The 24,335-nt window shown below is 39.5% G+C and overlaps 1 protein-coding gene across 7 annotated transcripts in view; it reads right to left on the bottom strand.

The window, feature by feature from the left end:
- Nucleotides 1-167: 167 nt before the first annotated feature.
- The window catches only part of RABGEF1 (RAB guanine nucleotide exchange factor 1), a 24,486-nt gene continuing 318 nt past the window's right edge, over nt 168-24,335 (bottom strand). Inside the window, exons 1-11 of one of the 7 annotated variants that reach the window (XM_071765376.1) lie at nt 22,492-22,645; nt 13,974-14,159; nt 11,569-11,735; nt 10,452-10,571; nt 8,455-8,475; nt 7,415-7,581; nt 6,404-6,485; nt 5,474-5,606; nt 4,947-5,038; nt 4,312-4,568; nt 168-3,303 (exon numbers count right to left, since the gene is read on the bottom strand). In XM_071765376.1, coding sequence (XP_071621477.1) covers nt 2,905-3,303; nt 4,312-4,568; nt 4,947-5,038; nt 5,474-5,606; nt 6,404-6,485; nt 7,415-7,581; nt 8,455-8,475; nt 10,452-10,571; nt 11,569-11,735; nt 13,974-14,152 — 1,617 coding nt within the window. In that variant the 5' untranslated portion in view covers nt 14,153-14,159; nt 22,492-22,645 and the 3' untranslated portion in view covers nt 168-2,904. Of the gene's footprint in view, nt 3,304-4,311; nt 4,569-4,946; nt 5,039-5,473; nt 5,607-6,403; nt 6,486-7,414; nt 7,582-8,454; nt 8,476-10,451; nt 10,572-11,568; nt 11,736-13,973; nt 14,160-22,196; nt 22,424-22,491; nt 22,646-24,335 lie in introns of those variants that run through there. The other 6 variants (XM_071765373.1, XM_071765375.1, XM_071765374.1 and 3 more) reach the window with 6 other exon arrangements.

The following is a 24,335-nucleotide window of genomic DNA, read 5'->3' as shown; positions in this document are numbered from 1 at the left end:
AACACTGCTGCTTCTCCTCCCAACCCTTTATTTCAACTTCCTGTTAAAGATGCCAATGTATAAAGCTGGTGCTGTACCTGTGCTTCTCTCTTTTAAACACGAGATGCCCAGAGAATATACACCAGAGAATTTGGCCACATGGATGAGAACTGGGTAGAAGAACCAAATGAAACCAAACATGTTGTACAGTTTAATTAACCAGTACTTCCTGTAAAATAGGTTCTTTACTACAGCAAAATAAATAGGTAGTTCACATGCAAAGTAGTTTACAATTTAGCTTTGAATTCCTAGTGATGACCCCACAGTAATACTGAATTAACAGTGGGCTGTTGAAAAAAAAAAAGAATTTCTGCTCCTGTGTCAGTCACCAAAGCACAGCAGCCTGTATTCCAATTGACTGTAAGACAGTGTGTTCACTAAATTCTCTGGTTCACAAGTAACTTTTTCACAGATATTATTTTATAACCTTTTGCATCCCTGAGGTCCCTCAATCTTCTCCCAGTGATGCTCAGTACCAAGCCACCTGGTGCTGCTTACCAGAGGCTTCATCAGCTCATGCTGAGCCCAGAGCCATACAGCATCCTGTCCATGGCTTGCCCAGTCTGAATTTTTAACACTGGAAGGACTCTGCAGCTTTTACCAGGACAACTGAACTACCTTGCTTAGCAAGACAAACCCATTTATCTGTTTTACCTGCAGGCAGGTAATTTGCCTAATAAAATATTGACAAGGTCTCAAAGCATTCGAGGTGCTCAAATGCTAGAATGCAAGTTCCTGTGAGAGGGGCTCCAGTGTTGTTACTACCCAGGCTATACTATATATATACTCCTACTTGTAAACTTTGAGATGGGGCATGGACACCCCCTTACCTGCCTTACAGGGTATTCCATTAATCACTACCATGATCTTTCTGCAAAGAAAAAGACATTGTTACCTAAACTTGCACTTGAATGGCTAAGAATTGTGTCTCCCAAAACACAGGGAGTCCAGAAGTAGCCACAAATATATCCACATTAATCACTAACAGTGTAACCAAACACAGTGATGAGAACTTTAGGAACTCATTAACAAGGGCATAATGTGCATACTTTTATTTAAACATGGCAATGAACACAATAGCTAGAAGTTTGCTTTTGTTTTTGTATTTATTTTTTTTATTACCCCCCTCAGGAAAGCCTGTGTACCTGGATATCAGAATTAGCACCCAGTCTTTCTAAAAAAAAAAATCAAACCCCTGCAGTGTTACTCCAAGCACTGATCACATCCGAAGCAATTTGGGTGCAGTGACACATGGATATGTTAAATTGTCTAATTTCTTGTGATCATCTGATTAGCTCCTTCCTTCACCCCAGTAGTGCAGTTTTGGGTAACTGCTTATCTCAAACACTAGGAATGCATAGTTCATAGGGCTGAATGCATCTGACAAAGGGGCAAATCACAGTTGTGGTCTGAAATTATTGCAGTGCAAATTTAAAACAGCAGTGGTTTTAAAGCAGTGGAACATAATAAAGAGGTAGGTACTTTCCTCCTTGATGGTGAGAATTCAACATTGCTTAGGAGTAGTTCAAGCTAAGCAGCTTTATATTAGATATCTCAGGTACACAAACCAGTCGTGACAGACTGGATTAACTGGAAGATATTTTAAATTATTTATAAAATGTTTCACTGACATAATAAAAGTTATATTGCAAGAGATTATTTTCGTGGAATGAGCTATTATTATTCTTAACTTGAAATACACCAATAAAATTTTTAGTGACATAAAACCATATTCACCTTGACGTTCACTACTTCAGCAAGGTAACTCTTGTTCCTAAAGGGGGTTCCTAAAGATGAGAAGACTGACATTTCAGGAAAATAAAGTGCACTTTTCTGCTCAGAGCAATGGCTCATGCTTCTTCTAAAAAGCACACTCGAATTATATGAACTTATCCACCAGGACTGCAAAGAAAAGGAATTAAGACCTAAGCCACTGATGAAGATATTAGGCAATTCCAGAAGAAAAAAAAAAAAAAAAAAAAGCAAGTTTTGGTGCAACTCTTCCACTGTCTCTTCCCCACCCCCTTTATGTTCCACACTATGCAATTTTCAATAAAATATTTCCTTCCTTTCTGAAGCTTGGGCTCCACATTCTCTCCAGAAGTAGTAATGTCAGCACTTGTGTGCACCACTGAAGGCTGTCAGGGGTACTGACAAAGCAGAGAGAACATTTACAGGAAGAAAAGTCATATTTTACATAGCACTTTGTTGTTTTACAGAGCAGATTGAGATGAGTGTCAAGTTTTCACACCAATATCCTCTCTGTTCATCAGGTGCACCATCCAGCTTACCAAAACTTTAATAGTGTGCTTGCCTTTATACTACAATGTGATTTAACCAAAAGGTGCTAAAATGAACACTTCTCTATCATTTTCACTCATACACGAGAGGTCATGCAGAGTTGAGACATTAGATTTTAAATCTATTTACAACTTTACATATTTTACAATATATATTTAATCTTTACAGCTACTGAACAAATTCAGACTAGCACTGGTAGCTTTCAAATGTCTGCTGGAGCTCGAATTCTTTAAGTTAAACTGATTAAAAACAAGTAAGTGCATGCCTAGAAAGGAAGCTTTCTGGAAAGATGCCAATGGACTAGTGTTGCTTAAAAATTATACCAGTTTGTGTAGAAAAAGTTAAATTCAGTTCAAAAACCCACAAAAGCCAAATAGAAATCTACTTAACTAAAATAAATACAATTCATTACACTTAACCAAAAAAAAAAAAAAAAAGTACCTTTAAAAATGTACTGATTTAAGCTCATCTGATTTTTATTTTAGCCTTAAATTTACTTCCCTTCCCAAGTAGCAGATGGTACTAGGTGAGGATAATGGTGCTTTTCAAAGTTAACACTGATACTTATCCTGCATACACCTGAGGCTGCAGTGGTGGGGGCAGCTTGTCATTCTCCACATTTTCAGAGTCAATGGCTGCTAAGGCTTGACTTTTTGGTTTTATTTCTAATGGGTATTTCTCAACAATATCTTGGACTTCCTTTGTAATTCCATCAGTCCAATCTATTAGGTCTTTCTCAAGCTTCTTGGCTTCATTGACAATTCTTTCCTGTCTCTCATTCAACTGAGATAGGAGGTCTAAGTTTTTATACATCTGCTTCACACCCAAGCAAACATCAGGTGAAAAACTGTCAGATTCTTGCTTCTTGGGGGATGTCTGACCAGTCATAAAACGATCAAAATCTTCTTGGCTTAGGTTTAAAGACTGAGCATCCAGTTTTTCAATGAAGGCCACAGCACAGCACTGAAAACAAAACAGAGATTAAGCATCATCGTTGCAATTTACAGACTGGAACTTATGTCTTCTACTTTTGTTATCCTGCTGATAGACCAATAACTGATTATTTTATTTAATGCTTCAACAGATTACTCCTAAAGAGCTTTAGCAGAAGATTAATCATATCAGCATTTCACATGTCTTTCTCCTTTGCCCAAAGGTTGCAGAAGTCAAAAACTCAGAAGAATGCTACAGGATGACATAATTTCAGCTGAATTGTACTGACTCACTGGGTAACATTCATTACAAACCTCAGGGTCACTGCATTGTGGAGGAGAGAGATCAGAAAGAACAAGAAGTTCTTATTAACACTATATTAATATTAAATAATCTGATCTGCAGACATCTGCTATGCTATTAATTTTCTGAAGGAGTATCAAATGTCCACCTTACCCTGTGGGTGCTCTCCTCCAACTGAAAGGAATTTTAACATTCACTGTATTTCATTCAACTGCTTATTTTTGAGAACTGCTTTCTGATGAAATGCAGGGAAGCCAAGTTCATCATCATAATTCCTTCTAACACAAACAAGCACACCAATAAAGGCCTCCTGCAGAAGCCTTAAAAACCTGTTTACCTCCACTGATTAATGGCCCAGTTCTGCAGTCCCTTCAAGAGATAAAATCTCCTGACCTTAAGAGGGGAACTCTGCATCCCTAACATCTGCACAGCCCAAACTCAGTATTTTAAGAACAGAAGGTACTTAATCTCCTTACAGCATAAAAATATACTTGTGTCTTAGCATCACATTGTTCAAGTAAAGAGCTTAATATGATACAGAAAGCAAAGCACTGACCAGTTGGGAAAGCACAGAAGGAAGAGAGAGGACATATAAAGCACAAGACCCGGCCGTACTCTAACCTCAGTTTTAATTATCCTTCTACTTAATGCTTTGTTTGGCTTTACTGGAAATTGCTACAATGAAATAAACTACAATCTTGATGTCTAAAATGCCAACACTATTCCTGCACTTACCAGATTGGTAAAATAGTAGCCATCTTCTCCTGTCATTAACCTGCTTGGATTACAGAAGCGTGTTATATACTGGATGTTGGACTGCAGGCGGGGTGGGTTTCCCTTCAAAACAATGTATATAAGTGTTGGAAGAAAGTCATCAGCAGAAGCTGGTTCATTTTTTGTGACTTTAATAGCATTAAATATGTGCTTGCTGCATTTGGTGATGCATGCTAATTTGTCACGAGGAACACGCTTTGAATCCATTTCAATAATATCTGTAAGATAAAAAAATTCTCAAGTTATTTAAACTGTATTAATCAGACACCAGCATGAGCATGACACTTACTGGACAATATTAAAATTGCATCATTTTTATCTGTGGTGCTTGCTGTTCCATAGAATTATCTGGGTATTCAACCTTCACTTGGCTTACTCCAAGCATTTCAAACAGATCAGGTAAGCCTGAACACTTCTGTGACAGAAAAATTATTCCTGCTTCACAGATGCTTTACAAGTCCAACACCAGAAAGATTACTCCAAATCTAAAACCCTGGGTTCCCTTCTGCAGAAAATAATCTCTAGGAATAAGAGATCTAAAAGTTAACATTGTAAAGATAAACTGTTCACAACAGCTCACAGTATTGTTCACAAACCTGTAATTGCTTTTACAACCATATCAGAGACTTCTGGAATTTCTTCATTGACAGGAACACACAGCATTTGTGGAGTTACCCAGTGCAAAGCCCTAGGACATAAAAAAAAAAGAAAGAAAATAGAAAAAAAAGTGAAATTGTTCTGTGCCAGTAACATTCAGGTGTTTGAAACCAGCTGCTTCTTGAATTCAATGCACAAGGACTGCTTTGTGTAAACGAGGCACTAATCCAGTAATAACCTAATTAATTCCAATGAAGTAATTTTTTTCCAGAAAAAAGTATTTTCCTTTTTTTTTTTTTTTTTGCTACACAACTCATTTTCTCAGTGCAGTATTTTTACATTATTTATTCTTGTAATTTCTTCTATTTCTTAAATAAAATGTTCTTGGCAATAAAGTGGTTTTGACTGTTTCTGGTTAAAAAGCTTGCTTTTTTGGCATGTACTGTTGAAGATTTTTAACATGCTTAATTCAGAGCTCATTCACAGGACTGTGGATTACTCAACTGTTTTTCTTTCAAAGACTTACCTAATTCTTTTCTGGACAGCAAGATCTTTCTTCTCATCATCAGTTGTTTCAGGGCAAAAGACATATTTATACTGACGAGTCATAATGTATTTTTCAATCTGATCCATTGCTTTCTCAACTTTTTCAGGGGGCACTGAAAAGTACAAATCCCACCACCAATACAGTAAGTAAAGTATTCTGTGGCTTTTTTTAAGATTTAATATATTTTGGTACTAGTATCACCCAATCAGTACTATAAATTGAGCCAACCTGAGTTAACAAAGAATGGATGTCCTTGGAGTATTTTCACTCTCTACAGAAGTAAAAATAAAGTAATGAAGAACATCACAGTGACAGCCAAAGAACATGCACAGGTTCACAATGACACGAGTTAATTTAGCAAATTCAACACCCAAATTAGGTTCAGCTGCTTGTAACTTACAAGAATATTTCCTAAAAATGCAATCTTTAAGAAGAAACCCAGTAAGGTCTTCCATGTTCTCTGTTCATGTTTATGTCAAAAAAAAAAGAAATCCTTGGGTACATTTAAGCTGTGCCACTTCTACACCAGACACACAGAAGCATCCAGTCCACAACAGAAACTCTCCTCTCACCAGCTTCTCGTGCTTTACAGTGCAATGTAAAGCTCACAGCCTGGGAGTTGAAGCTGCACAATCAATCTCAATTTTAAACAAACAGTATTGGATTTAAAGCAACAAATTAACTCAACCACATTTGACTGAGTTTAAAAACTGGGAAAAAAAAATTAGACTGCAAAACTTCATAGAACTGGTGCTGCTGGGAACAGTTCTAACTACAATGCTAGAATTTGCTGTCAGGACTTCTGAAAGCTGGTTAGGAATTCTTCATTTTTACTTGAAAACACACGAGGCTTTATCCTCCAAAGATCACTTTTTCAGCAGCAGAATGTGAGGAAGAAGAACACAATACCTTTCCAACGTGTCTGTAACTTCTCTGCTACACTTTGATAGAAGTCCTGGGCACACTCAGATTGCTCCTCAATACTTAAGTTCTGTAAAAGAAAACTGATGAATTGGTCATGTACGGAAGAAACAGCAGCGATGCCTCTGATGTTCTTGTTTTGTTTAAGGAAAACCTTCAGCTACAGTAACAGTCTGAGAATGCAAATGCTGTCTAAATTATATGTTGTCTAAATTATATGAAAAAATAAAAGAAAGCAAGACATCCTGGCAAGACATACTTTTCACTATTAAATGACAAGATAAAACCTTAGATAGGAAAAAAAAACACAACTTAGTTTCTAAATACTCAAAGCATGTAAAATTCTATAAGAACTCCCTTTAAGCTCCAATACAATTTGAGGATATAGTTTGAGTAACTACAGACACTAAATAGGAAAGGTATGGGAAGAAGGAATAAAAAGATGTGCTCAATAGTGACTCATTTCAACCATAGGTGGCACTACATACACATTAATATTTCAAGAACATTAAATTTTTTATATGGAGAATGAAAAAAAAACCCTTATTCCCTATTCATAAAAAAGCACAGACAAGTTCTCCTTCCCCAGAGAAAAGAAGATGTGTAGGTTGATACTGTATTATAATTTCTAGATTTAAGGTAACTAAAAAACAGGTTATGTAATGTACTGTAATTTCAACAAGTCACTTTTATCTAGAAAATTGTTCAACAGACATTTTATCTTTCAGAACTAATTTGTTCAGGATGCAAAGGAAAGTTCTTTCAAGACATCTGAGATATTGGGATCTGACAGTTTCTTTAGCAAGGTACCATAGCAAAAATGAAGACTCAAAAATGAAATTCAGAATTTAAGAATTCCACTAGATGTTTTTTGATTAAGCATTCCAGCTGAAGACTGCTGTATGCAATATATAAAAAATAAACTCCTGCAAGAAGAGAAGCATTTTATCCATCTCTCCCCAGTTTCACTTATGTACTTATGCAAAAGGCAAAACTTACCCTTTTATGATTCATTGTGTCCAAAAATAGTTTACACTGCTTATAGATATCTTGTCCAGGTTTCTGATATGTCTTGAGAAATTCTATGAATTCCTTGGATACTCGATCTGTCTCAATGCTAGCCTGCCTGTTTATGGAAGGGCTGGGTGCCTTGGCTTCTTGGATCTCTGCTGGGAAAATTTGGGTGTATCAGATTAGCTTTTTCACACTGATGGATGAACTCAGGAAGCATATCATGTGCATTAAAACTTCAAGTTGTTTTTCTTCATCTGTGCAGATGAATAAGCACTTATGTCTCAAACTTTACCAGTGAAATGCTGGATATTATTGAACAGAACTCTAGGAAACAGTATTCCACTGAAGTGAAACATTTATAGCCACACACCCATTTACACTCATGGCCTCTTAGCAAATGACTGTGGCATGGGTTTCTTTCCTGGTTTCTTATGTTTTTATTCCCAGGTAAGATATCTTGATATAAGGTCAAGGCTTCCAGATGGGATTCTGCAGCAGTTTAAGAGAACAGAGTGGTCCTCTTTCCCTTCTCCCTCACCTTTATGTTCTTGCTCCTTTGCTTGCACCAACACAGTACTCATTCAACCAGCCCATGAACTAGCTTGAAGAAAAGCAGTTCAAGGCAGTCCTAGTCAGAAATCAGTGTTTCTTATGGGGTTATTTTTCAGCTTGATCAGCCCCAAGCTGGCTTCCTACCAGGTGACAGGAGCAGCAGCACAAGACAAGGAATGGGAGCAGGAGGCTGGTGCCTCCAGCAGCATCCACAGGATCAGTCACCCCTGCAGTGTAAATGAGAACTTGGCCATTTGTGTTTCAGCAACAGCAGAAGCACTGCATCTGTTCAAGGAGGAATTTGCTTGGCACTCAAGGAGGAGGCAGGAGGACAGACTGCACACAGCACTGGATGCAAGTTTATACAGCTGCAACCATGGGGGGTTTTTTCACACAAACACATCTGATTTTTCAAGGTGCATGTTGCAAGTTAATTGCATTGAACCTTTGCTACCCAAATCCAGTTCACCCACCTTTTAACTTGCCAGCCAACACTGTTCAAAATGAAGGATTGAATAGGGATGATGTAAATGAACATGATGAAAAGCAAGCAGCAGAGAGACAGAAAACATGAAAATATTCATGATCAACATGATACAAACATGGTTTTCAATCTGAAAATACTAACATGCACAGCAAAAAAAATCCTTGTTGCAGTAAGCACACATGCAGAGCTTCAAAAGAAAAAGGAAATAAATTGGATTAGTAACTTGGTATGTTTAATTTGGTCTTGAGGTAGCTTATCAGGGGTTTTTTGTTTGTTACTTGCTTTTAAAGAGATCCAGCACTATGGTAAATTCAAAGCTGTATGATTCAGTGACTAACAAACACTGATCATCTGACCAAAGCACAAGACTCACATGGACCTCTACAGTGCAGCATAACCTTCTCTGGCTAATAACTCAGTCAGGTGCCATTAAAACATTTATGTTATCTAAGTTAGAAGAATAGAAAAGATTTTACAAATATTTAAATTCCAACTGTAGCAATCAAGATAGAAAATGCAAACAAATCTCCTTTCTTTTGACACAAGAACATTTTTTTCCAGAGGGGGTTTCCTCCAATTTTCTTTATAGTTAAGATTCAAAGTAGAATGTCTGCACATTCAAACATTCAAACTGAACAACAACTATTACTATAGATATGTTGGTCTAAATTTGTCACATTTAATGTTACACAACCAGTAAGAAGAAAGCACAGTTTTGAAATAATAAACAAAGAAAGCAGGTACACTTTTGAAAGGATAGAATTCCAAGATCTTTTTCCAGAATTAATTACCAACTTGGTTTCAAAAAACAGATGAAGATTTATATACTTATTTCAGCACTGAGTTGCCTGTATTATAAAAAAAATGAACCTTATACTGCTGTTTGCAGGAATTAACACGTGAGGAATTAATCTGAATATGATTTTTTAAATTAAAATTCAAATTCAAATTAAAGTTTCAACTTCATTTATCTCCGCATTAAAATCCTGATTTAAGGAAAGTCAATCTGTACAACAAGCACTGATCACTAAGAACTGCAGGAACCAATGTACTTTTGGCAACAAAGTATTTTCAGCTTTGTCATGTACTTAATTTGATTTTGTACTTAATTTGGGTTGCTTAATTTGATTAAGCAAAAGAAATTTTGAACAAGTTTAAGAGAATCTAGTGGGTATGACAGGACAAAATAAAGAGCTAAAGAAAGGATCACCTTTACAAAGAATAACCACTATGGATATTAAAATCCTTCTCAAGGCATTCTACAAAAATGCTACTTGTCACAGCAGAACACCAGCACTCCAGTGATTCACTATGGTTGTGCCATGGTCATGGATCTGAGTTCAAGGAAAAATGTAAAAAAATAGTGGTGTCATTAGCTCTACTACACACACCCATTCATCACCTTATTTAGTCAGCAGAACACATCAGAATTGAAATAGCAGAGGCCAAGAGTCTAAAGCTGTTTGGGTTTTTGGTATCCTTTTGGTTTAAATGAAGCCAGCTTGTCTCCTCTCATTATGAAACTGTCTTATTGATTACTGTAGCAAACGTGAAGATGTTTAAAAAGTTCTTTAAGTGTGAACTATTAAATTGAAGTAGTTTCAACTTAAAATCACATCTATAATGGCTACCTGGAATTATTTTCTGATAAAAAAAAAGAAGCAGCACAAGATCTAGCTGCTTCTTAGACAATGTTTTTTTTTGGGGGGGGGGTTAAGGTGAACATAATCCTCCAGGTGTAACAGTAAGGTAGAGCTCAAAGAAGTTTGAGCTTTATGCCTGTATTTCCCCTACCAAAAAGCAAAGAATGGGTTTAGAGAATCAAGTTTCCTTCCAGATGCTAGACTTGCTTTTTCTGTCATCTTCATATCCAACAGCATGAGTTATAACTGGCACAACCCTAGTTTGTATTGTGCAAAGCCCAACTAAGAAGTAAACTTACTAAAATCAAGCAGACAGCTTGCTCAAGCTGTACTGCATTACCTTCAGAGGGGGAAGCCAGTTCCCAGGAGGGAGTAAAAATCTCCTTCAAATCCCTGAGAATGTTATCAGCATTTCGCTCCCTCCCAAGCTGTCCTTGCTTAACGATTTTTTCTTGAGCCACTGAAATAAATGCAAAAGCAAGCAAGACACCAGGAGCAGGAGCATGTCAGGAAAGGTAGTGAAGAGGATAAAAACAGAAAACATGGAAAGTGAGAAGAATGAATGTAAAAAAAGGTTTTAACACATAACTGAATGCCTCATTTTAGCCAGCTGCTGCCCATGCACCAAGATAAATTCTAAAATAAAACGCAGATGTATTTAAAATTTCTTAGTAATTAAATGCATTATCTGTTAGGCTAAGATATATTAATACTCCTTTTTCTCCTTTTACTGGAATGCCTCCTCCACAGTCTAGCATTTCCTGGTTTCTGCCCATGTGAGCTGTTGCTGTGCAAAGGCATCAGTGCCATTAATAAACATTCAGCCAACCACAAACCTGATATTCACAGCCCACACAGCCATATTCACTGCCTTCCATGTTCTTTTTCATCTAAAGGCACCCTGCTTACACATTCTAAATTTCCTGTTAAAGGATGCTGTTGAAGTGACAGCATCACCTGATCCTTCATATTGGCATTTCAATCACACATCAGTTTGATTGAGGTGACAGCCAGTGCCTTTTCTCCTGCTCTCTTTAGAGAGATTTTCTTCCAAGTCCTAAACCAGTGTCACGTTATGGTTGACTCATGAATCCAGCAACAATGTGCATCATATGAACAAGATACTTCCACTCATCAGTGCAGGGGTAGATGGATCACAACCAGGAATACATTTATACTACACTTTAATAGAGGAACTCCTGTATAACTAACACAAACACAGCCACAGCTTTTTAAGTGCATTATTGTATTTAAAAGATTGGCATCACCCAAAAGCTCACTTTTTTTCTGTTTTCAGTAAGATTTCACACACAGCAATCACTCTCCAGAAGCATCGTTACTCCAGTTTTGTACAGTCAAGTCACTAAAAAATGACCTTTTAGTAAAATACAGCTATCAAAAATACCATTTAACTTAACATATTGTACAGAGCCACTAAAAGCAAAGGCAACAGTTACCCTTTTTAGCTCCAGTTCTGGAAGAAGCAGTGAAGAATTTCTTCACAGTAGTGACCTTTCGTGTCTTCTCATTGGTTTTCTTTTCTTCAAATTTTGAAAAGGTCAGTGACTGGGCCCCTTGGGTACTCTGACTGCTGGCATATGCTTCTTCCTCCTCACGCTGAAGCCTGGAATTAGAAAAGTGGAGTTATAATTTCAGTGCTTAAAACCAGCAAAAAAAGCTGACTTCCTATGCAGTAAATAATCACAATTTGACATGCTAATTCTCCTCTATACCCATCTTCATTTCTTGCTTCCTACCCCATCTCCCTTCAATACATTACATCCACTCTTTCCATGTTACAATGCTGAAAAGTGAGGGAAAGCTTAACATGGAGAGGGAGGATAAAACAGGAAGGTAAAAAGGGGGGTGACTTAAATATAATCATGGTCACCTTCCCCTCATGACACAGCCCTGAATTCTACAAACTTAAAAGAGAGGGCAGAGACTGCAGGAGGACTTTCAGTACTCAACTAAGTTGCCTTCATTCCTGCATCTTTTTCAGAATTTCAGCACCTATAACTTCAGGCAATCATTTACCACCTTACTGAAGATAAAAAACATGGCTCGCAGCTGAGTAAGTGAAACACCCTGTCACAATCTCAGAAATATTCTGGGAATCATTACTGTTGTCATAATTTGCTTTTAAAGCCTTGGTAATAGATCTGCTTGATTAAATAAATGAGGCAAATCACTTCACTAAAACATTATCAGTGCTTTGCAAAGAACAAGCCCACCTTTTAATCTACCAGTACAAAGCAAGGGAAGGCAAACACACTAATCCTTCAGTGGCTACTTTTCTTCCTACACAGGAACATAAAAAGATGTTAAATTATATTGCACTTCAAGATGCTAAAAGGTTGTGCAACTTTCATTGAAAACTCATCCAACTCAGGATAAATGGTCTTGCATTTGTAATTTCTCGAGCCAGGAATTGTGTTTTATCTGTGCTGACAAGCCTGGTTGTTCACTACAGCAAACAATCACAGCTTATCTGTTCCCTTAGCATCTCCCTGCTAAACAGTTACTTATTAAAGAATTCCTTAAATGCTCCGTTTGGTTGTACACCAATGTTTTAAGCCTGACAGCATAACTACCTGCTCCAGGAATACTGAAGTTTTTATTAACTATTTAAGCCAAATTTATGGCAGAGGAAAAAGTTACATGAATTCTGTGCTGTACACAACAGCTTACCCAGCACCTTCAGATTAGCCCAGCAGGGGTTTCAAGCACTTCCTTCTACCCATCCTTGCAGTTAAATTGTTCCAGTGCCAGAGAGCAAAGAGAATTTTAAAACCAATCGAAGTCCTCTAAGGCTCAAGGCAATAAGGTGTCTGGAAACATCAGGAAACCTGGGGCTGCCAAACCATAACTCTGAGTTTGGACACCACTCAAGTTTGGAGAGTTCCTTTTTTTTTTTCCCCCAGTGACCTTGGTTAATGCAGCACTGGGTAACTCAAGGTCACCAAAAGGTTCCAGACTCAAGTGCAGAAACGTGTCTCAGGCATTTGCACTTTTTCCTAGAGTTCTGGTACTCACCAGTGGGTCAAGTCAACTGCCAATCAACTGTTAATACCCAAAATTCACATAACCCTAAAACAAGTTAATTCCAAGAGGCTGTCAATGTCACTCACACCTGGAAATGACACCAAGGACAGTTGTAGTACAGAAGACAATGCTCTGCAGTTTCTCAGGCAGTGGATAATGCTTTTACTTTCTACCCAAATCCCACAAAAAGAAGTTATAGCTGCTCTTAATTTCTCACTCAAGTACAAATTTCCTCCAACTCCCATTTTTGGGTCAAGTATTTATCACACTTGGAAAACCAGAATGTTTTGCAGAAAATACATGCTTAGAAAAATTACCTAAACTTTTAAAGCTAAACCTTTGTTGCTTTTGGGTTTAAGCCTGCAGTTTAAAAGAATGACCACAGACAAGACTAAAACAAATTTTATAATCAGTATCTGAAACATAAAACCATTGTGCTGGCCACACTGAAGACAATAACTGTGGTCTCCAGAGGCAAAGATATTTTAATCAAAGTTGTTACTTTCACCCTTCCAACTGCTAGCTACAATTACAGATTTCAGTATGCAAATTAGGTCAAAGTATTTGTTGAGAAGTTGGGGGGGGTGTTCATGTTTGTTATGTCACAGACTTTCTTTTGAAACTCCTTAAATTAGAATGTAATAAATATTCATCTTTGCACCAAAAGGAAGATTTTAATTCCTGTTGGAAAGGTCAGACTTGAAAACTTAAGATGCAAATAAACCAGAGCAAATAGGACAAGAAAATAGGAGACAGGAATAGAATTTAGTGAAGTCACCCTGCTGTAAAAGATGAAGGAATAAAGAGGGCTCTTTACCGCTCTGCCAGCTCCCAATCCTCTTGAATCTGTTTCTGCCTGGCCTTATGGTATTCCTCTCTCCAGCACTTGGAGCAAAATCCCTGCCAAGCAGGATTGCCATAGTAACCACATCCCTTCTTGCACAGTAGCTCTGACTGATCCACGTGAATTCCTCTGCGTTCAGATTTCAGGTTCATTTTCTTCCTATTTAAAGAGAACAGGGTTAAAGACAGAAACATGATAACTGCCTGCAAGAAATAGTTTCTTTTGAAGGCTTGCCTGTTTTAGAAGTCACCTGTTTTAATTATATAATAGTTCATAGCAACAAAACAAAGACCACAGGAGGAAGGGCACAGGCAGACAACCATACATCCCCAGAAGCCAACTGCATCATTAGCATATTTTTGCATAGCTTGAACCTGCAGGCAGTACCAGGCAGCTGGCCTGGAATTGCAGGCAGCAGTGCCAGTCCTACAGCTACCTGCACATGTGGAAAAAGGCACCAGCCTCTCATCTTCTGATCTCACCAGCACTCTGCTCCAACAGTTGCAGAGGGGCAGAGCAAAGAACGAAAAAAAACACAGAAAGTTACAGTCACAAACAAAGGAAGGAAGCAAACTGAGTAAAAGAAAATGTATACAGCTCTGCATGCAGGCTGAGCCTCTCTGCAAAGAACCACACTGGTGAGGCTGCAGGTAATGTATCTTAGGCCTCAAAGAACAGATCTGCACAGCACAATGAAGCATCACAGCTGGGTACGTGTACAAGATCCATCTTCACCTCCCTCAGCACTCAGGTTACTTCAGTATCTGTATACAGCACAACTCTACATAATTTATAAATAGTGCCTGCAACAAAAAGGTTCATTCTCATGCCTACACCTCCAGTCTTGTAGGGGAATCTCATTGTTTCAGGTGTCTGTTCTTATTCCAAACCACTGTGCTTTGGACACTGATTTTTTGAAAACTAAAGGAGAAGAATGAGATACATGACCTTGCTTTTATCTCCCATCAACATCTTGCTTTCTGAGAGCTCAACACTTGGTCTCTGTGCCAACTGTGCACTTTCACTATCTCACCAGATACACAAGGTTTGGCTTTCTGTATCCACACAGCTTTAACCACACACTTGGTGCCACAATTTCCTTTGGCATCCTGGCAGTGCCCTTTGTGTACAAGAGAACTAAAAATAAGGTTTCTGCTTAGTGTCAAAGTTCAGCAGCTTTCCCTGGAAGCAAAGCAGGTCTCTTAGTGGCAATTTTTTTTAATTTTTTTTTTTGCATTCTTTCAGGACAGGTTTGTAAACAGCAAAGCTAAGCCACTAGAAAGCAAGCTGCTCTGTTCCCTCCCCCCCTTCAAGTATTTTCAATTACAGTTACATCAGTTTCAGACTCGGGGACAGAAGAGGTCACCCTGAATCAATATGAAGAAATCACATGCTGCACTTGCAGCACAGGCTTTCTGCTTCCTTTAAAGCCATATGGCCCTTACAAAAAAAGTTTCACAGCCAATTTTTGCACGTCATCATTTAAATTTTAATGAGTGTAACAACTCAAATTTTAATAAACAGAACAGGAAAAACCCATCTCAAGTCAGCTTTCTGCAACTAAATCACCATGTTATTTTTCCCTTTCCTCCCTTCTCTCTCTCCCCCTCCAGCTAAGGTTATAGCATGCTTTATCCAAGAATCAGCTAATTCTATGTATCTGCAGGGTCACACCTCTTATTTTGCACAGTCAGACCTCTTAAGTTCATTCCTGCCCTTTTCAAAGTTCATTTCTGAGGAACATAATGCAAAAGAATGAATAAATTTGTTGTCTTCCTGGAGTTGCAAGGGGTAGGCAACTCTGAACAACTTCCATACTGCCTGACCATTGAGAAGTCAGGAAAAAAATAGGAAGGAAAGGAACAAACTTCCACATTTCAAAAAAAAATTTAAGTCACTTAATCAAGAAGGACAATAAACAACCAGAAGTTCCTAAAGAAAATTAACTACTACAATTTGAAGGTGCAGTGTACCAAACAACCAACTTATATCTTCTGTATCCCAATTAAAACACTTCTCAACACCTCTCCAATGCCTCCCTCCCAGGAACAAACACCTGTAATTTAAAGTATACTGGCACATCTCTTTGCTCAGAAAGGGCTTCTAATAGTTCTGCTGTAAATACTGACAGGGAAAGCATAAGTGACACAGTTCCTCATAAATACCATGATACTTGATCTTTGTTGAAGCATTTCTGTACCAGTACTAGACCTCATCATAGATTAATGCCTGTGTTAATCAGTATCAATGCTTTGAAAAGTTAAGAGAAATAACAGGTTCCTAGATCTAGATATTAATTCATAAAGTCCCTTTCCCTTTGTTACTTACTTTCAAGTGAAAGCTTCTTCCCACCCATTCTCCCCTGAAATGGAAAAATGCAAGATACCCAACCCTGTTTTATGACCACCATCCTTCAACCTCACCTAACACACCCTGTGCTCAGCTCCTCAGAGGCTCAGTGCCCTTAGATCACAGCTGCAAAAGTGGATTTATTCTGGACAATCACAACAGGGAAAGCTGTCCCATTGCTGGCAATCAGCATCTCTGTCCCACAGCTAACAGAGCACTAGACTGAGCAGACACCAAAGAGCTCCTTGTCTTCCTGCCACACTCATTCCTGGGCTGGTACCCACCCAGCCTGGCAGCAGAACAACCCCAAGCTGCCCGTGGCTGTGTCTTTCCATATTGTTCTATATGTTGAACTTTATTTTTCCAGACCGTAGCCCTGTCAGGAGCAGGAGAATACTCCTGTGCTGCTGGCAGATGAGGCATGTGATAGAAGTGATGTTAGATATATTTGAAGGGTTGCACACCAAAGGTCCTTAATGACAGATTAGATCTCTTTCTGCAGCTTTGTTGTAAACATCTTAGAATATTTAGTTTTGTTATGATGTGTAGCAAGAGGAAAAAAAAATCACCCTGTGGTTTAATTCATAATTAGCTTTCTATTAGTTTTAATGCAATTCATTCTGAAGCTCCTGAATATGTCTTCCTATCAACACATTTCTTATTACACTCCAATTTAAAATGTTCTTTTTCATTTTCAGCACCTGTTTACTTAGAGCAAATACTTTTTTAAAAGTGCACTACCAGCTCTAATCTTTCTTGAACCTTGCTCACATCCCTAAGCTTTTCTTGTCAAGTTTGCCATCCAGTAAGAACATCCAATAAATCACACTCTTACTAAAGAAAATGGAAATTCACTTAATTTTTTTAAGAATGATGACAGCTCTCTGTCTGATAGTTCCTCTGTGACTCTGACAAAGCTGCAACTGAACACTTTATGTACAAACAGTACAGGGTTTTGGTTTCCTCAGTCGTGGAAGCACACATCTGAGCCAAAACCAGACAAAAAAACCCAAACGCCTTTCCTGCAAAACACTGCTGGGCCCGCAGCCACATAACTTCCCTAGAGTCACATACTTCAATCTGTCTTTGAAGATTTACTAAAGAAAACAGAAAATGAGTTAAGGCACAGGAAACATGATTTTGTTACAAGTATTATGAAAGAAAAAGAACCAAGGTCAGCCAGGGGAGTCACGGGAGTGGAGGAAAGAGGAAAAGCCACTTCTTAAAGAAATGTATTCCATTGACTTAAAGTGCAACAGTGTCCAATTGTCCAATGAATGTGGGTGCTTAGTAAAACCTGTACTATATTTCTCAAAGATTTTCAGTCTCAGGAGCCCAAGTTTCTCATGGGAAGCAATAAGGATACATCTAAATTTACAAAGGGATTCCATCAAAGCATTTAGTCTTCAGACAACATTTGCCAGCTGCAATCTACAGTCTTAATTCCACACACACTGCAGAGAAACAGCTACAGACACCAGAACACAATCCAAAACAGTCACCAAGCTTAGGTAGGGAACACCTCTCATGTCCCACCTTAGATGTCTACAATCTTGTATGGGATTAGTCCTGAGGACATCAGGCTGGACATCCAACCTCTTGTGCCTTCACTGCTGATATAAAAACAAAGTGACATTCACCAAGATCAGTGCAGACCTCACCAGACTGCACTGGCACAGAACAAGGCAACCAGATACTACTTGACTTTTTTTTTTTTTCCCTGTCTGATGATCATCCACACTATTCCTACAGGGCTAAAAACAAAACCTTCATAATAAGTGCTACTTCACAATTAAAACTATGGGATAAGAAGAAAGTTCAAAAGTTTGCCCACACCTGATAACTGCTCATGATATCTTGATATGCAAGCCAGTTATACAAAGCACAAAAGTAGCTCCATATTTCCAAAAGGTGCTCCCTCCTCCAGCTACAAGCCCATACATCCTTAAGCCATTTTTGTCAGTATACCATAATGGGAACTGAAATAACAGCAATTGTTGCTCCAGGACATTGTACCTTTCCTGTCAGACTCCAAGCTCTCAACAACAGCAAGAGACTACATTTTAACACAATTTTAACACAAACCAGATTACAACACAGCTTTAAAAATTCATAGTAAACGTATTAAAGCAGGTATCATAGTCACAGCAATCAGCAAGTGCATTCTTAGCTTTTATGTGGTGGAAAAAAGGGGCTCCTCTGATCAAAACAGGATCTATTCCTAAGGGCTGACTTAATGCACACATGAAAGAAATGACACTTACCTAACAGGTTCTTTTCAGCAATGAACCTCAGACAACTTTCATAACACGTTAGGGTTTATGAAGACTGCAGACACAGCTTGGGGTTCAGGAAAAGCACTGTGTGTGAAATCAGGTTCAGAAGTAGTACAGGTTTGTCACAACTTCAGACACTGCTTCTCTTTCTTGCTCCTCTCTATTATATATCTAAGTTGCCTCCCAGAGAGCAGGTGAGTAAACAGACACCTGCACTGTCCATGCAGACTGCATCAATGTCACAACGACAACATATTGACTTTTTCCTTAACTATTTATTACTCCCAGGTTGTTCAGGTCACCTCTGATGGAAGAGCTGGTTGAAAAAGCTCACATATCAAAGTAAAAAAGTAGAAAAGGGGTCTCACTTAATCCATCTATAAACACCTTTAGTAAGAGGTAACTGAAAGTCAATTTATAATCGTTACAAGCTATGAAAAACAGTTTCTAAATCACTCTGCATGCTAACTCTGGAAATTAAAGCAGTGGCTTTGTAAGACTGTTCTCTAAACAAGCTTCAATATTGGTACTAAAGCTTATTAAACAAATCTTAAACCAGTTGAAGATTTCACATAATAGACTTGAAACACACAAAGACATGAAACTGCCTTTGACTTCTGGGAAGCTTACTTCAGCCTTCCACATTTTTAACTGTGGACAAAAAAAAAAACCCAGAACTGTTTCCTGATGTCTGAATCCCTCCTTTTTATTGTGGCTGGTTTTGGATTTTTGGGGATTTTTTCCCTTTCATCTTTTATCTCACTTTACTTCCTGAAACCAACAGTCTTTTCCAAAAAACACTGGCACAAATCTTAGCAACAACCTGCACCAGTCTTTTCAAGGGATTGAAGTGCACATGATTTGGGTCTTCAAATTCAAGCCTTCATAGCACTTAATGAACAACTTGCATTAATTCTTCTCATTAAAAACTATCAAAGAGCTACAAAGAGCTCTTGCACTGTCTGATGTAGGATCACAAGAAACTGGTCATTAATGGCTATCCCCAGGCAAGGGATTTTAGAGCAGGAAAAGATGAAAACCTATGAAAATCTTGAAACACACGATTCTTGCAGTAATGGTTGCTGGTTTATGTTTCACAGAACCCTGAGTAGTACATTATACTTTAGATTAGGTAAAGGGAGTAGTGAAACTGAATGCAGCTTCAACTGAGTGTAGCTTCAGTTCCTGAAAATAAATTTATAAAGTAGACAAAAAACCACATCAAATTGAGAGGGGTGGGTTAAGATCTCCAACTATCAACTTTGCCTATGGAAAACCATCCTTGAAATAACATGTATGTATTCCAAAGAGCAACCACTGACCCACCAAATGCCACAAAATCCTGAAGAGCCATGTAAGTGTTGAAATAGCCATGATTCATATGTAACCTAAACAGTCAGGCATGTAATTAGCAGAAACATAATTAACCATGAGTTAATTTCCTCTAAAGGAAAGGGTGGGGCTATATGGTCTAAGAAACTCATTAAAAGAAACTACAAAAGCCTTTAGAGTTTCCAAAATAGGATGGAAATATAGTTATCTTTGCAAAACAGATCATGGGAGTCTTCACTGTGTTAATGTGCATCTTTCTTGCATTCAAGAAATTTCAACTAGAGCAGTTGTTTCTGAAAAAAGAAACAGCCATGAGCTGAGATGACAGACACATTCTGATCAGCCACCTGAAAGCAAATGCACTGATCTGCACTGTAATTGGGCTGGGGAAATTGTAGCCACTTCTAAAAACCTCTGAAACCTCATGGCCATGAGGCTTCAAAACTCTACCTGCAGAGCTCACAATTTACTTCAACTTTAAGATGTATTTTCCCCCTCCAACGCGAGTTCAGACCTCAAGCTACAGTTTTCTTTGTCCATATGAAATTCTTGGATTTTGCCCATAGCAACGAGCACTCAGCTAGGACTAGCACTTATTCATGAATTAACAGAGCATGTTATCTTGTCATCTACATGTGACTCATGACTGCACTTTTAGATGAAATCACAAGAAACATCTAAAAACTGCTTTGTACTGTCTGTCTGGGAATTCAAGTAAGAATATTAAGAGAATTACCTAAAACTTCTAAAATCTCCTCAGAAACAGCAGTGATCTGCTTCTATATTCTCTGGGTTTTTTGTTAATGTGACAACCACACTCACTTGGGTACAGATTAAAACTGAATTTGCCATAATCTCAGAGAAAAACTTCAAAATGCTTTATACACTTTGTACCTGACTTGTCACTGACTGCACTTTAAAAGGACTTCACAAGCACAAAGTTTAGGTGTAGCTTTAGGTCACAAGTAGTCCATCATAAGGAAAAACCAACACATTATAGGGGATTATAGAGCAAACATCAGGAAGAGAAAGAGGGAACTGAGAGACGGATCTAAGATACGTAACACTGCAAAAGAAAATTTGGAAAAAACTATGGACTAACTTCAAGCTTGTAATCATAGTTTGTTGAGTAAGGTGATCTTATCAATTGGTACAACTGGCTTTATATTTCTATTCTTGCTTTCTGTCATGTGTTCCTTTGTCATTTGCTTTTTTTTTTTTTTCTTTTATCAGCAAAGCACTGCATTCAGTTGCAGTTCTCTTCCTAATCCTCTCCCCTGTAAAACATTTGTGTCACCACATCCAAAGGCCAACCTTTACTGGGTAAAGTACTGTTCCTGAAAAACACTACATCCTTCTGCACTGATGGGTCACCAGTCTCTAAGGAGCCTCAGGTAACTGGAAAACCAAGAGCCATTCAGCACACATTCCCAAGTCCTGGCCTGAGGAACTGTCACCACAAAGCTTCAAAGACAGCATTGTGACTACAAGATCAAACAAGAAAAGAACGGCAAATCAAGTTAATAATGGATTTAAATCACAAACTACTATAAAACCACCCTTTTTCCAAGCCTCTGCAGTGCCATTAATTGCTAGCACTGGGCCCAGTCAGAGCTCTGCACATCAGCTCAAACAATTTGATCTGAATCTTGTCTGTAATGACCTCCCTGGTCAAGCCAGCACCCTGTCACACAAGTAATGGTGCCCCTGACAAACCCCAGACCAACAGGATTTGGGACAGTGTTGAACCACTCCCTGGGAGAGTTTTTTTCTGTTGCTTCCAGTGTGTCATCCACCTCCCAGCAGCTCACACCCTCTCCGGGAGTACAGCCACTCCCTGCTTCATGGGAACCACCTCAACACTACACACAAGGTGCTCACATCACCACAAAACACCCACAAAAGCATCCAAAATGCACGGTCAGCATCTTTACATAGACTCCAAACTTCATCTGTCTCGAGTTTCAAGGACTTTGATCCCCAGTTTTATGAGAAGCCATACAGCAGGAATACTGCCAAGAGTCAAACTCCCCAGTCCATCAGGAACTTGCCAGAGAAACAGGCCGAGGGGCCAGATTTGCAAAAGTCATCAGTGACACCTTCACCGGCACTAACTACCGAAACACACCCACGGAATTAAGGAGTAATTACAACATACATTATACAACCAACTCCGCTGCACACGGAGGAGCCTGGTTTCACCAAGCCTCTCCGGATCCCAGGCCCGATCCCAGCCCACCTCCTGGAGCCCGCTGCAGCCCTGAGGAGGGGGCTCGGAACCTCCCTCAGCGGGGTCAGACGCCGCATCCCCGAGACTCAGAACCAATTTTTAGCGACCGGCGGCAGAAACGACCGGGGTGGGACAACACCGAGAGCCACCAAACTGTCACTGTCACCCGTGGCGGCTCAGGCTCCCTCAGCGGGGGAAGCCCTTCCAGCAGCCGGGCCCAGCGCCGCAGGCACCGGCAGCCCGGAGAAGGGCCCGGCCCGCGGCCCCGTGGCGAGGAGCGCGGCGGCTCAGAGCTGCGGCTCACCGGTTGCCCCGGGCGGCGGGGGCGGCCGCCGCTCCGCGATCCTCGGCTCCGCGAGCCTCCGTTCCTCCCGCCGCACCGCTCCCTGCCCGCAGCCCCGGCTCTCCCTCCGCTCCCGGGCGGATGGGCGTCCCGGCAGTTCCGGGGAGGAGCCACTGCCCGGAAAGAAGGAAGCGAGGGGCTGGCGGGTGGGGAGGAGATGGGGCAGGGGGGCGGCGGATCCGGGGTGGTGTGAGGGGAACCGTGGGGCAGAGCAAAGGCCGTGAGGTGTCCTGAGGGCCAGGCCACGGTACCCTCAGGGCCGTTCCACGTTATAAACGCGAGATATCGGAACTGAGCCACTCTGTGGGAGATTTTACACGATTTCTACCTCAAGATTTTCCTTTTCTGCCCCTTCCAGCAGCACTCTCTCCCTTCAGACTGCACCAGGCTTTGTTTGCACCTCACACCCAGGCCCTGGCCGGGCCAGTCAGGTTATGCTGACTGCAGCAGAAAGAGAAGTTACTACTGCTTTAAAAACGCATTCATTCCTCTTTCCCTTCTCATTTACAGTGCTGTCATGTGCTGATTTCACTGTTCTTCCTTACACAGCTCAACACAGAGTGTACACATAAAGTCATGGAAATGTTAAGATTGGAAATGACCACCATGAAGACCATCAAGTCCAACAGTCAACCCAAGACCACCATGCCAACTAAACCACCTCCCAAAGTGCCTTTTTAAAAAAATGTCTCCAGGCATGGCGATGCCACCAGTTCTCTGGGGAGCCTGTTCCAATGCTTCCCTCTTTCAGTAAAGAAATTTTTCGTAACACCCCATCTAAACCTCCCCTGGAGTAACTGGAGGCCACTGCCTCTTGTCCTAGAAGACAATCCAGCCATGAAAGCAGGGATTGCTTTAGCAAGACACATACACTGGAACGGAAATGGTATTTTAGTTACTTCAGAAACACTTATGAACACAGCCTGCTAAGCAAATCCAAACTTAACTTTCTTTTCAAGCACTGCACAAGCAGGGACAGCTAATCAGACCTTCTCTGTGCTGCTTCACATGAACGGGTGGGTACAGAGGGAAGGAAGCAGGACTGAAAAGATCTGATACCAGCAGCTCTTCCCCAGGAGACTGCAAATGCTGCCTAAGTGTCATCTGTTAAGGAAGTGCTGATTAACAAATCAGTGGCTGGTGCCATTTAATGAAGCCTGGGACAGTGTCTTGGTGTCTTAATTTTCATTAGCAGCCATGTAAAACTAAAATCACAGGCAAGGTGAGGAGGGGGCCTGCAGTGGCTGCAGACCAGATCAGCCAGATTTCCAACAGTTTTCAGTGTAACATACTTTTATTGCACAACACAAACTTTATATCCACGTTTGTCTTCTATTTTAAATTAAAAACACAGACTGTATTTTATCTGAACTGAAAAAAGCAAAACCATAGTAAGAAATAATACACTACAGTACCCACAGTATTAAATACCACACATCAAAAATACAACACATTTGGAGATAATTCCAAACCCTGATCATTATCATCCAGGTTGGATTTTCAAAGGCATTACGGGTTACAATGCATAGACACATACGATTTATAATTCAGCAAACCAAAATCCATTTATAAAAGTCACAGTGGAAGTGTAGGTAAACGTATACTAAGCTTGTGTAAGTAAAATGAGTAAGAACTGCTGTTCTGGAAAGCAATTTCCAGTTAGAGGACTATATGCATGAGATAATAGAATGTAATTGCCCTCTGAAATTCAGCTTAGTTGCAGAAAGATAATGAAAGACTGGAGTTTTAAAAATTTGTTTGTTAAATTAAATTATGTTTCCATACAACAAAACCTCAGAATTATC

This window comes from Heliangelus exortis, chromosome 21 (assembly GCF_036169615.1).
Source record: "Heliangelus exortis chromosome 21, bHelExo1.hap1, whole genome shotgun sequence".
Lineage (NCBI taxonomy): Eukaryota > Metazoa > Chordata > Aves > Apodiformes > Trochilidae > Heliangelus > Heliangelus exortis.
The sequence above is the reverse complement of the archived record's forward strand: the minus strand, read 5'-3'. Positions and strand labels throughout refer to the sequence as shown.